This window comes from Myotis lucifugus, unplaced genomic scaffold, assembly GCF_000147115.1.
Source record: "Myotis lucifugus unplaced genomic scaffold, Myoluc2.0 scaffold_172, whole genome shotgun sequence".
In the NCBI taxonomy this organism is placed as follows: Eukaryota; Metazoa; Chordata; class Mammalia; order Chiroptera; family Vespertilionidae; genus Myotis; species Myotis lucifugus.
The window spans coordinates 2685635-2699891 of NW_005871220.1; the positions used below are offsets into that span (position 1 = coordinate 2685635).

Below are 14257 nucleotides of genomic sequence, written 5' to 3' on the forward strand. Positions count from 1 at the left end.
GTGTACCTTCCCTGTGCCCACCCCCCTTCCCCTTGCACATAAAGCAGAGACGCTGGAGGCCCTACCCCCTTGGTCCAGCACGGTTATTGGTGGCTGTCACAGGCTGCCACTCACAAACAACTTTTGAGCCTAAGAAGCTCCTGAGTGTTAACAGGAAGTAACCTGGAGCAGACAGGGTGAGGTAATGGTGCTACCAAGTGCAGGGAGGAAGGACAGCTGGTCTCGGGTCTCCCGTGACCCGGGCGGTGATGCCATCTCCTGGCAGTGGCCCACGATCATCCCCCTTCTTTCTGGATAAAAGCCCTCAGGAGGGCCGAGCCCAAGGTCCTCCCTCACAAATTCGCCTTCACCTTTGCTCCTTCGCTGACAGCTGTGCCAGGAGGCCCTGAGTTCTGCCAGTTTCTGCTGCAGGCAACCAGCAGACTCAGGCCCTCCTGCCAGGGGAAGAATTTGCCACGTTAGCAAGTGAGATCCCAGTCACATCTGAGCAACAGGATATGTGTCCTAGTGACAGAAATGCGGATTTACTCTCCTGACCTCATGCTGCGCATCCCGTGCCCTCGGATGCGCGGTGCAGGTGGCAGCTCCCTGTCTTCTTATGAACCTGCCAGTCTGCATCAGGCGCCTGCAGACTTCCTTGCAGTGAATGGAGGAGTCAGCAGGCATTTGCAAAGCTTTCTTCCACAGCCCCCACCAAGCTGGGGGTCCCGAGCAGCCCAGAAGTCAAAATGCACCTGACCCTCCCACTGAAAGAATACATGAGGGTCCCTACCCATTATTCCAAGTCATGGAGGGACTGAACTTACTCATGCATCTGACAGATGCTTAATATGTGCCTGCTATGAGCCAGGCTCTGTGCCGAGTGCCAGGAAGACCATGGTGAGCAGGAAGGCCATGGCCCTGCCCCTGAGAGCTCCCCCTGGTGGAGGCACAGGATAAGCAAGTGGGAAGTCCAAGTTCAACCCAAAATGCTGTGATGTGGGCTTTGAGTGCTGTGATCATTACAAAGGAGAAGATGAGGAAATTTATGGAGCAATGAAGTATGGATCTAAGAAAATAGCCAGTGAGCATCGGGGAATGTGCAGAGTCCCATGGAGAAAGCGTGTAAAGGAACTACACGGAATAGTGTCTTTCCCTGTAGAATTTCATAGCTGGTGCAATGCAGTGAGCAATCTGTTCCGATTCGGAGCTGAAGGAAAAATGGCCTTTCTTTCCTGGTAACTTGTGCCTCTCCTGTCCTCCTATAATTGTGCTTATTATTCCAGTTATTATTTCGTCTACTGTGTCTGGTTATTACTATTCCCCTTGCACGGCTTTCTCATTACTTTAATGCTATTTGTTGCGGGCTCGATGCTCTTTAATTATGATTCCTTTTTATTTTACTTTTACTAGAAGGTCTTTCATTGACTTGCGCTGCTTCCTTGGGTGGTTGGAAAAGCCGCCTTGCATTTCCCAAGAGATCCAGGGCCTCCGAGGACTGTGCTTTGACACTGGCTCCTTGGCTGGTCTATTTGGTTCTGAACTTGAGGCCCCAACCGGCAGCAGACACTCAACACACCAGAGAGAGCCGTGCACGTTGGGTACTGCGTATTGAGTAGCTATTAGAAATGACAACTCCTGCTGCTGAGCAGCTGTCGGGGGAGGCCCGGAAATGGCACAACCATGGGAACCTAAAGTCTCCTCTCACTCTCCCTATAGGCTGGTTTCGGCTCCTACCCAGCTTCTGTGGAGCCTTGAAAACAGAGACCAGGGATCTTCCATTTCCCTCCTCTTAACCTGCAGATGTACCCACTACTCAGTCCTTCTTAGGGCTCCAACTCTCAACTCAAATTATAATCACCATCGTCATTGTTGACGTTTATTGAGTTCCTACTGTGTGCCAGCTTCTGTACGAAGCAACTGCATACCTGTCATTTAATCATCAATAGCCCTGTTTTATGAATGGCTATTACCCCTTTCATAGATCGGACAGTGAAGCACAGAGAGGTTCAGTGACTTGCTCAAGATCCCTCAGCTGGCCCTGGCCCTTTGGCTTCTTGGATAGAGCCTCAGCCTGTGGACTGAAGGGTCCTGGGTTCTGGTCAAGGGCATATACCTTGGTTGCAGGCTCCCACCCAGGTTGGGGCAACCAATCGATGTGTCTCTCTCACATCGATGTTTCTGTCTCTCTGCCTCTCCCCTTCTCTTCCACTCTTCCTAAAAATCAATGGAAAAAATATCCTCAGGTAAGGATTAACAACAACAAAAATCCCTCAGCTAGTACATGGTCTTGTTAGGATTCAAACCAGGCCTCTGGCCAGGACCCCTGATGCCAGCCCAGCCCTGAGGTTAACCTCGGGGGATGTGAGACAGAAGGAAGATGTGCTTCGCAGGCAGTTTTTGTGTGGCCGCCCACTAGGATTTAGGTCGGAGCCCAAGACATTTTCAGGAGCGGAGACTAGGGTTTACTAGGTAGCAAGTGCAGAGCCAGCATTTGAAAGGAGGCCTGTCTACCTTCAGAGCCTACTGCTCTGAACTCGTCTGTCCCCTCACCCCCCTCAGCCAGGTATGTCCCATCACCTCCCACATCCCGTCGTCTACGGACCTCCGACATGCTCTGCCATTTATGCTCTGTCTTCACAGTCTCTGCCCTGTCCACTTGGCCCCAGATGGCATTCCTCCACCTCCAGCATCCTCCGAGGCTCTCAGGACCTGTCACTGCTCTCCTCAAGCACCTCCAGATGGAGACCTGCTGCCACCCCCATGTCACAGGGCCCTTTATCTGCTGCCCCGATGTGGGCCCAGGCCTGCAACCTCTAAAACCTGCCGCTGACGGCGTGGCTCATGCTTCTCCCATTACCAAACAGAACTCACTTCCCAGGGCTTAAATCAGGCAGCCCTCCCCCAAGTTGAATTGCTTCTGGGGGTGGAAACTTTGTTTTCCTTTTTAAACTACTAGGTACGTCGCAGAGCAGCCTTAGGAAGCAGTGACTTGCCCAGGCACACACATCCTCGACCTGCACGCCGAGTTGGGTGCCTTAGGAAAACCTTCGTGTGGGAAGTAAAGGGGTCCTTAGAGAGGAGGCCGGCTGAACGGTTGATGGGAAAAAGGGTGCTCCGCCCTGTCCTGTCTCTTTAAATGGGCTGAGTTGAACAATTTCCCCCTAATAACAACACTGATAGCAAAATCTTACCTATAGACTCTTATCTATAGATTTATTACTGTGTGCCAGGCACAGTGCGTAGTACTGGACAGACATTACTTCATTTCATCCTCAGAAAAACACTGTGGGGTGGGAATCCCAGGATTCTCATCCCATTTGAAAGATTAAAAAATCAAGGCTGAGCATAAAGTGTCTGTCATCACACCGCTGAGGAAAAGCGAAGGGGGCCCTGGCAGGTTGGCTCCGCTGGATTGGAGCATCTTCCTGTACACCAAAAGGCTGTGGGTAGGGATCCCCATTGATGTTTCCCTCTCTCTTCCTCTCTCTCTAAAATCAATAAACATATCCTCAGGTGAGGAGTAAAAAAAAAAAAAAAAAATTCGGGCAGCCTGACAGCAGTGAATAAACAGACCCTCCATGTCTTCTGGAAACTTCCATGCGTGTGGACACCAATAATTTGCAAACTCATCTCGATGCTTGAATCGCAATAAGAATGAAAAGCTACTTCAGCCTGGACTGGAGCTGCAGAAAAAGCTTACTGTATGCGCTGAAGAATTTAAATATTCATTATGTAATTAATGCGGTTCAGTCACATGCGCGCACACACACAAGGAAAAACACCTTAAGACTTTTTTAAAAACCACTTAAGCACTTATCGATTGAGAACTTTTATAACTCTCGAAGTGGAGGCGTCCCCGTATCTCTACAGGTATTTTAAATGAATTGAATTAATCATAGGCTTAAAAGTCTCTTGCGATCTTCGTTAACTTCCCTGGGTTTAATTAAAACATCTGTGCACTTTTAATTTATCGATTCATCCAACTCATATGTCATGTTTTTAACACACCCCAGCATGCTCTGCATCATTTTTAACCCGATTTCCACTTAACTAAAGCAATTAAATTCACCCCGGATTAATTAAAGCGTCTATACTTCCGCGCTTAAGTCAGCATGTGCTTCTTTCCCCACGTGGCTCCTGACTGTCATACATCTGACACACCTGATGAGGTTTTTGTCCTTCTAGAAATTCTTTCCTGAGTCGCTTTCCGCTTATGAATGTGCCATTTGACACAACGGGAGCGAGGAAGCCGGTGCACCTGCGCTCTGCCCCTGTCTGTCAGAGGCGCCCTTTGCTTTCCTCTCTTCACGGGGTCCTGCTGGATCTTGCCCCCGCTGAGACCAGCTAGAGATGGAGGAGACGCTAGAGTGTCTGAGTGTCCGAGTGGGGGGCCATTCGGGTCGGAGGTGCCCATCGTGATCAGAATGGCTGGTGATCTTCGCATTTGTAATTGCGTCATCATTCCTTAGTTCTGCTTTCTAGCTTCTTCACTCTTCCTGCACAAGAAGTCTTTACTGCTGTGCCCATTTAAGAGGGAGGGAAAACCGAGGCACTGAGGTCAACAGGCTTCTCTCTGGGGTGCATTGAGCCAGGGAGCTATCCAGACGGTGGCAAACTGTGCCCCCACCAGCTGTGTTTCACAGAGCAATTCCCTCGGCCAAGACAACCCTTGAATTCCATTTGGAAATACGGGTTGAAATTCATGAGAAAACACCCATTCATGGCAAACCAGATGACAGCTACTGTTTTGAGTCCTTGAGCACACGATCTTTCAACTGTTTCCTTTTTTTTCCCAATCTGATAAGCCAAGGATTCTCTGTCATTATTTATTTTATCTATACTTAATTCCTAGTGAAACTTCGTGTCTTTTCATACTTTTATTGGCTTATTATGTTTATGTTTATATGTCCTCTACCCGGGTTTTCATTCCTCTGCCTTTTTATTGATTAGAAAACACCCTTTGTGTATTTCAGATATCAAACTTTATTCTGTAAAATGCATTAAAATGTATTTCTTCCTGGTGTCGTTCATCTCTTAATTTTGGTTCTTCGTCATACAGAAGATCTAAAATTCATGTAATCAGCTCTGATCTTTCTCCTTTTCCTTCTTAGTTTCTAGAATGTATGTCTTCCTTACATATCCCCCTTCCCAGGAAAATAAAATTAGCTTTAATATTTTTTCTAATAGTTCTGTAGGGTTTTTTCTAGTTACATCTTTAATGTATCTGGAATTAATTTTGAGTGTAGCATACAGTAGAGGTCAACTTGATTGTCTACCAAATGGGTTGCCAATAGCAGGAGCCTCGCAAGAAGTGAGACTCGCTTTACTAACACTGTTTTGCTCAGCGCCCAGCGAGGTCCAGTCTGGAAAGACAGTGGGACACCGTTTTGGCTTCAATGACACTGAACTCCGTTTGCATCACCTCCGTGACCCAAACATTACATCCTCAATTGCTTCAGGGGAATCAATGCATCTTCATTTCTCCTCATTTTTCCCTCCCATCTAACCCAGCTACTAACACCTATTAGGTTATTCATGAATATTATTCACTAACTGGGATGCAAGGCAACCAATTGTTAGTGCTATTTTGACAATTTAGCTGGTGTACTAGGTTCAAATATTTTCAAGTCTCTTTTCCAAATGGGTTTTCAATCAGATTTCAAGCCATTTTTAGAAGAGACATTATTTGAAATTCCCTCTGCCTGTATGATTAAGCCTCTTCAACCATTGCTACTTTCCTTCAGATATTCTCTCTACTGCAACTCCAAGTAGACAGGACTTGCCTTACTTAAAACAGCAGACACGAGTGGCTTGTCCTGTTACTTCCCACCAAGTCAATAACACTGATAACTCATCTCATCCCTTACAAAGAACTTTGGTGGAAGGAAAGTAATCTCTAGCTTGATCATTAAAATGAGCTTTACACCATTTAGGTGCATCTAAATTGTGTCATTTTTTTGTCATTGGCCTGTTAACTTGTCAGTCGTCAGTGACAACGGTAATTTATTTGTCTTCTACAGGAGCCTTAGAGCTTCCATTTACCAGATTTAGTGAAACAGGAATAGTCACTTTGTACAAACATTTTAATTAATTTTAAGTAGAAGCTCAAATGCACGATGTTCTGCTCCTGAAAGCCTTTAGGAAGAGGAGAGAGGGGTGGGGGACATAAAACACTCTGCACGTGATTCCGGAACCGCCTACTGCCCACAGCCAGGGAAGACTGGGGAAGGAACAGATGAGAGCTCTCTGATGCTCTTCTGTGGTGGTGGGTGTGGGGGTGGGGGTGTATGTGTGCGTGTGTGTGTGTGTGTGTGTACGCACATTTGAGAACTACGACATTTTTCATGCTATTAACCCTTGAATTCCGTTTGGAAATACGGGTTGAAATTCATGAGAAAACACCCGTTCATGGCAAACCAGGTGACAGCTACTGTTTTGAGTCCTTGAGCACACGATCTCACTTACCACTTCATCAACTCTGAGCGACGATTTTTTTTCAGGGAAAATTGGGTCTCAGAGAAGTGCAGTAATCTTGCCAAAATCCCACAGTAAGTGATGGGCTAGGTCTTGTACCCAGTTCTTTCTAGCACCCAAACCCTTGCTCTTGCCACTTCTGTTCCATATTATTATTGGGCAAGGTGTTAAGTCAGAATTGTCTGTCCTGTAACCTGATATTTAAAAAATCATATGGATTTCATGATAGTAAAAGTATGAGAAGAGTTATTACTACAGGGGGTTTCCATTTCACATCCAGCCTCTGAAAAGAGGTCTAGGCTGAGCCTTCCATACCGTAATGTCTGAGCATGAATGTTACCCAAGGCCCTCTCCATGCAGGTCAACTGAGTGACCACTAGGGGGCGCTCATCTGGCATTTGCACTCTCTGCCCTGATGGCAATGGATTACTAGAGAGCTTCACTCCTCTTTGACCGGCCTTCTGCTTTTTAACGTGACATCAGCCGAGCCACGAGTGCCCCACTTTCCAGAGAACATCACAGTGTTTTGCATTTTTTACCACACTCCCGGTGAGCATGCTGCAAACATACTGAAGGAAGGCTGCATTTAGACTGGGGAGAACTCTCTGACCTGCCTATCTTCCTTTTTTTTTCCCTGAGTAATTTAAATAGGTCACCTTTTAAATTTGATTTCCTAGGCACCTGATTTTAAATAAAATCCATTCTTACCTTCTAGACAATCCTAGTTTTTTTTCACCGCTTAGAGTGTAGGCAGAAGAGAACCCATTTCAATAGGAATAAAGAAAATAATCCGAACTGGCTTTTATCAAGGAATAAAGACAATAATTATTTGCTCCTTTTTTTCGATCCTCTTCCACCTCTTGGTAGAATATACCCTCGGTCATATGTCAGCTGCTCAGATGTTTTTGTTTTCGGTCAGTTCCCCAGAAAAAGGGAAGGGGTTCGCTGCAGACATTGGTCTGTCCACATCTTTCATTTATGGCTATGCGGTGCCTGCCCATAACCTTCCCACGTGGGAATCCCTGATTATCAGAACATAGGAGAAAGATTTCCTTAATCAAGTCAACATTGATGAGTGCAGCACCAGGAGGAAATCAGCCGCGATAAACCAGGTCCTGTCTTCGCACAGTTTACGATGTCTTTGAGAAATCAGACACTCGCAGAGGAAAGCTAATTACTGTAAAACCTAAACAGAAACATGACAGTAAGAGGGGTTGATAGAGCGGGCGGGGCCGTTGACTAGGGAATGATCTGATCAGATGTACAATCGCTTCGTGGGATGGGGAGACATTCAGCACATGTTGAATTCTTGGATCCTTTGCATTGCAAATCCCAGGGAAACCAGGACATAGTACGACATCTCTGTCGGTCATTTCTGAAGGTCTCTGAATGCCAGGTCCATAGCCCAGAGCCGTGTCCCCATTTTAGACTCACGGGGAAGCCAGGTTGGAAATTTAGATTCTTTATAAACCGATCCGGAGGTGAGACGTTCAAAGCCTGAAGGCGACCACTGCAATCCCACTCTCCATCTCTAAAAGGGCAGAATTGGTACAACTGAGGCCAAATGGGTGAAAACTGTGGAAAATCTCCTACCAGACAGTCCCTGCTGGCTTTCAGCTTTCTTCCCATCAACAGATGCAGAGGGTCCCGGCTGAGACAGGAACTGCTCACGACACCACAGCTCCCACCCGCCCTCCTCTTTCCCGTTTCTGTAATAGGCCAGGCACACTCATCCTTATACTTGATTACACTCCACCGACTTGGAGCTAGCTGCAGTTATTTCTTCATGGTCTAGACAAGGAAACTGAGGCGTAGAGAGATGGTGGCACAACTGTGGCCCATCCCCCTTCCTTTCTAGGGAACATAATAGCAATAGGAATCAACTAATGGGGGGAGGGTGTGGGGGGAAGAAGAATAACCAAAGCGGGTTCTCAACCCCCAAACCAACAACAGCAGCATGAGAGTCCATACAGCTTAGCGAGGGGCACAGCTTCAAGTCGAGCCAACCTGGCTTCCAACCCGCTCATGGGTTCGGTGACTTGGGCCACCTGACTCTGAGCCTCACCTGTCAAACCTGTGAATCTAGCTTCCGCCTTGTAGAGGGATTATGATGACGAGGATGATGGTAAGAGTAATTGCACATAAAGCATTCTGCGCCCAGCCTGGCACATAATAAGCATTGAATTGGCAGTGACTGCTGCTGTCAGTAGCATTTTTGCGGTGCTGGTGGTACTGGTGGTGGTGATGGTTACTGATCATTTGAAGATGCCTCTGTACTTCCCTGTATGGCAAGCTCAGCTGAAACGCCAGGCAGGCTCCGCCTCCCGAGACCGACCAGGCCCTTCAGGCGCTGGCCCCCGTGACCTGGTGCTCTGTCTCTGGTTTTGCAGCCGCCTGCCCTGTGCTGTGCAGCGGGAACGGACAGTACTCCAAAGGGACATGCCAGTGCTACAGCGGCTGGAAGGGCGCCGAGTGCGATGTGCCCATGAATCAATGCATCGACCCCTCCTGCGGGGGCCACGGCTCCTGCATTGATGGGACCTGCGTCTGCTCCGCGGGCTACAAAGGGGAGCACTGTGAGGAAGGTGAGCTCCGTGGGGCGGGGCCGGGCTGGGCTAGTGGGGGGGGGGCGGCAGGCGGGGGATGGGGGGCTGGGAGTGTGCAAGCCCAGACCTTGGCTCACCAGCCCAGTCCCAGGCTCCACGCTCTGCAAAGGCAACTTCAACATTTTGCACAGAAAACTTCAAACTCTTTGGCTCTATGGACTTCTTTATTTTTAAGAACTCAAAGTTTGCCCTAGCCGGTTTGGCTCAGTGGATAGAGCGTTGGCCTGTGGACAGAAGGATCCCAGGTTTCGTTCCAGTCAAGGGCACGTACCTCAGTTGCAGGCTCCTCCTTGCCCGGGGCCCAGGGCGCGTGCAGGAGGCAACCAATCGATATTTGATATTTCTCTGTTTTTCGCTCTCTCTTCCACTCTCTAAAAATCAATGGAAAAATATCCTTGGGGGAGGATTTAACAAAACAAAACTTGAAGCTTTGTTTTTCCATCATATTTTACATTCAGGATTACTTTGTATTCGTTTCAGGTGTGCAGCACAGTTAGATGGACTTTTAAGTAGTAGAAGACAGAAGGCTTGTGGAATGGTTCTGGAAGGGATGTGTGGTTTTTCTTCATGTTAATTCGCTCTTTTTCGCTTTCGCCCTTTTTCCCCCTCTTTAAATTGCTTCCTCTGCCTTTGTCTTTCTGTCTTCTCTTTTCCACTGTCTTTCCTCCTCCCCTTCCTGCCTCTTTTCTTCCTTCCCCTTCCCCTGTCTTCCTCCCTCTTTTCTTTTGCTTTATTTAAAGAGCTCTGCATTGGGACTCCCTAAACCTATCCGGAAAAGAAGAAACAGAATGCTTAATCCCCGCGCCCAATCTTCCAGTCTTCCCCAAAGCTGTTTGTTGTTACTGTTCCTGGTAACCTGAGACCCATATACTAGTGTATGTCTGTGCAAATACCTCTGAAAAGGAATACCACTAGAAAGCAGTCAGGCCCGAAAGACCATTGGTGTCCCTGTCACTTAGAATCACCCTGTAGGGGAAGTCGTCCTGGTTGCCTACCATCACAGGGTGCGGGGACAGTGGTGGGTGTGCGGCGGGAGGGCTGGCAGGTACTAACCAAGAGCTCACTAGGGCACACGGGGAAGTGGCCTCGAACACTGTGGGTAAATGTCAGGGGGTGTCATAAACCGACTCCAGTCTTACATAACTTGAACAGAGACCAGGAGAAAGAGCCCTTCTCTGAAGTGCTCAGAAGCTACTCTGACTAGTCCTGGGGACTCTGCTTAGTTCTTTCAGAAGAGTTAGTCGGTGCCAAGGTGTTGGGAACCCCTGTGGTACCTGTAAGGCAAGGGAACTCAGCCCAGCTGCCTCCAGCCGCCCTGCTCTGTGTGTGCCCTTCTAGAACGTGGTATCCCTGGTTGTCCATCTATTGCTTCTCCCATAGAGAGAAGCAAGCGCAATTGCCAGGGAGATAAGAACCTAGGTCCTCTCCGCCCCTCACCTACTCCCCTACCTTTGAATCGGTTTAGTGGCTGTCTTCCAGCTGAGCACACATTCTCTAAGTCCATCTCCCAGTGAAACATCCCCGCACATCTCAAACCGCCATTTTTTCTCCCACGTTCCCAGTGAAAAGAAAGAATTGTCAGCTCACCCAACAACTAAGGGGGAAAGTGAAGCCCCCAGCCGACTCCATGGGAAACAGCTAAAGATGTCCGGGGGACCACCCAGGATGTCCCCACAGAAAAGATCCAGCTGGACACCTATGCCCGTGTTCTCTCTCAGCTGCTGACTGCCAAGGTGATAAGGAGGGACCTCAGGTGCTATGACGTTCTCAGATGCAAGTTCTCCGTTGTCCCATCCCATTAACCTATGGATCTCCAGGCTTCTGTACAAAATAGCCAACCATGACAGCCCTCACCACAAAGCAGTGACGGTGGCTTAGCCTTAGAGACACACACAGATGCTCCCTCTGTGAAATCTCCCATTTCACCGTTTTTAGATCTATGGCTACAGAGAGTCAGCTTCCATGACATCTTCTTCTAAGATCGTTCTAATATATCAGTGGTAATGCCCTTAATGGGGCCCAGAAGTCTGACCCCCGGATCTTCACTTGTTCAACTCGATAGATACTTTTTCCCTCTTTATAAAAGGTAGCCTCCCTCTGTCTGCATCATAAAACCAAATTGGGAGTAAGGATGGAGGAAGTACTGATCTAATAACCCTGCTTGAGAGGTTAAAGTTCTTAGAGATAAATGGACCGCAGGAGGCAAAGCTGCACTCGCTGAAAACAGGGGAGAGGCCAATAATGTGACCAGAAGGTTAAAGCCACCTCTTGCATCCATCATTTGGAGAGGAAAGTGCTAGAGCTATGACATTGCCCACCTTAGAATTTTTTCCCTCCAGTAAAGATTGTACATATCTGTCTGAGTGGAATTTCAAGTGACTCCTCAACTTCCCCACTCTCCCGACCAGTCTTACTTAAATGCCCAGAATGAATTAGCCATCCAACAAAACAAGGAAACCACTCGGATCATTACAAAGGGATGAAATCTCATCTATTGATTTCTCCTCCCCAAAAAGAATGAACCGAGTGATTCATATGCTGTTTTCAAAATGGGAAATGGAATCAGAAAGTCCGGATCAGCACTTTTTTCCTTCCATTTAGCTTTTTTATTTCTGATATTCATCACAGTCATAACGTTCAAACAATTTACCTGAAACGGCCGTGGCAATGAAATCAATAGTTGCCATCCTCCATTTTTTGCTGCATAAACATTGTTTTACTATTAACACATTTGCCCAAGAAAATGAAAGGACATGTTCGTGAGGTTTCATGCAATGATGTCTGGGGGAGTGGGAAGGTGATGAGTGAGGAATTGACATGTTAGTTGATGTCAGCCATGTTTTCATGTCAGTTTCACTGTTGAGTCATTTTTCAATGACATTTAACTTCATAAATGTAATTCATGGTTCTTCGGGGGTTTATAGTACTTATTGTTTGTGAAACTCCTTGACCTCCTTTTTTATCCTCGGGGATGGAACTTGCATTCACAACCCTTTTTCATCAAACCTACAGAGGGCTCAAGACTAAATGAGTTCTAATGATCTCAGCTGCCGGGGGGCTGGTGGTGGAAGGCACATGGTACTTAGCTGGTAAAGGCCACTGTCCCCCTTTTAAGTATAACACTGCTTCTATTTATAAAGCTTCGTAACATGCCATGGTCCCTCCCGCCTGCTAAAGACTCTAAGGATGTGGCCACAAGACCCTCTTCTGAAATTGGAACCAAATTTAAAATTCATAGTGAAACTGCCCCCTCTTAAAGTCCACACTTAGTTATTCCATCAGCTGCTATAATTATATAGCACAACGGGGCATGTTTACTGGTATCCTGACCAGAGAAAGGGTTAGCTCATATTTCTAGATGTAATAAATGGTTCTTTTTATGACATACCAGTCCTGGCTAATAAATCTCAGTGGATTTTCTTCCTTCCTTCATACCATAATTCAGGATAAAGAAGGGTGAGCTCATTTATCTGGAAGAAAAAAATGTCATTTTATTTATTTTTTTGTATATTACTTTTGATTTCATCCTTTTAAGAAAAAGATTGGGATATAGTTTTTTAGTTTTTTGAAAGCTCCTTGCTCTTGGCACCTCCCCAAACCTTTTAAGTGGGTAATTATAAATGAAGGATAATTTTGGAGGCACATAGCACATGGTGTTTTTGTGTACATTTCGATTTTGCTATGTTAGAAATGGGGTCAGAATAAAAACTAGAGCTCAGGGATTTTCTTTTACTAGAAGAGTATGGAAAACGTGGATTCTGAATGAATTAGTTTATATTTTGCAGATCCCAAATTGCACAGCATTCTTCCTCAAAGCAAGAAGTCATTAACACCATTTTGCTTATCAGTCTTCACACTGGAAATTTGTCCCATTAACAACAAATGCTTATAGCAACATCTGTCATTCATTCTTCCATGTAGCAATTGTGTATTGAGCACCTACTATATTCCCTTAACACGTGCTAGGCAGAGACAACAAAGGCATTACACAGCCTCTTTGTAAATGTCTTCTGTGTAGTCGAACCTTTCATTCATTTATGTGCAGATGTGCTCCACATCCTGAATGGAGCAGATCCGAAGGTATCAGAAAGATGGCACAAGGTATCATTTCACCAGGAGTTATAATCCCCAAGACAATGACTTCAACATCAAAGTGATTATAATCAGAGCAAGTAACATCATCAGAACAGCTTCAACTAATAGTAAATCACTCAAATTCACCTTTCTGAGAATGTATACCTGATATTTAAAAAAATAAATAAATAACAAAACAATGGTAGCTTCTGTTTCCCCGTGGCTCAAATAGTTGCAAACTGATTTCCATAAATAATATCTTCCTGAGAATATCCTAATGGAATCCCGAGAAACTCCTCTTAACACTGAAAATGCTTGTTTTTGCCTCAAGGGAGGGGTGCTCTTTGGAAACTTCATAGAATATTGCGATTTCTAACAAATCCACCTTCCTCAAGTCTGATGTCCACGTGGCATGGATAAGCTGAATAATGTCATATTTAGAGCTAATGTACACCATTTGAAAACGCATCATTATAGTGTTTACCATAAGAAAGAAAAAAGACACTGTCCCACGAAAAGCTGGGACCCCAAGGGGTTGCTCTCTCAGTGTCATGGTGAACGATTTCCAGGCCAAGAATCTTGCATGTTTTAATCCTGGCATTGGGCAAGGAGAGAAAATGAAAATCTTCTCTGAGAATCTGAACACAAGATGGCATGCACACACTGGAGGGAAGGAATGACACGATCCGTGTGGTCCAAATCACTTCAAGAGGAAAATTGGAAGAGGTCTCAAGCTAGGTGTGTGCCCCCCCTCCCCCAGGTGATGGCAGAAGCAAATGCTTTCATCAATAGGCCTGGTTTCCAAGCTGTTAAAAATGGAGGAAAGATATGTTTTGGTCAAATAAGGCAATGAGACCTCCCTACTTTTCTGATCTACAAAGTAACATAGGGGCCCCTGCGAGACTATCCACCATTTGCCATTCAAACTCCATGGTGTGCAGAGCTCTCTTCTCCAAATTCCTAGGAATACCTAAGGAAGCTGGTCTTCTGAGTTGACCACCCTTGGCTGGCTGGATGTCTGAAGTTTGGGATCGCATCTCATGCACAAAGTCCATCCTCAAGAATTGCCTTTGTAGCTCACTCCTCTTCTCACTTTGAGTTGATTTCAGAATAATAATCTT

At 46.3% G+C, this 14257-nt stretch overlaps 1 protein-coding gene across 1 annotated transcript in view; it reads left to right on the forward strand.

Moving 5' to 3' along the window:
- TENM2 (teneurin transmembrane protein 2) overlaps positions 1–14257 on the forward strand; it is an 881884-nt gene that overhangs the window by 739992 nt on the left and 127635 nt on the right. Inside the window, 1 exon segment of the mRNA XM_023760070.1 lies at positions 8847–9041. Within this exon segment, the coding sequence (XP_023615838.1) occupies positions 8847–9041 (195 nt within the window).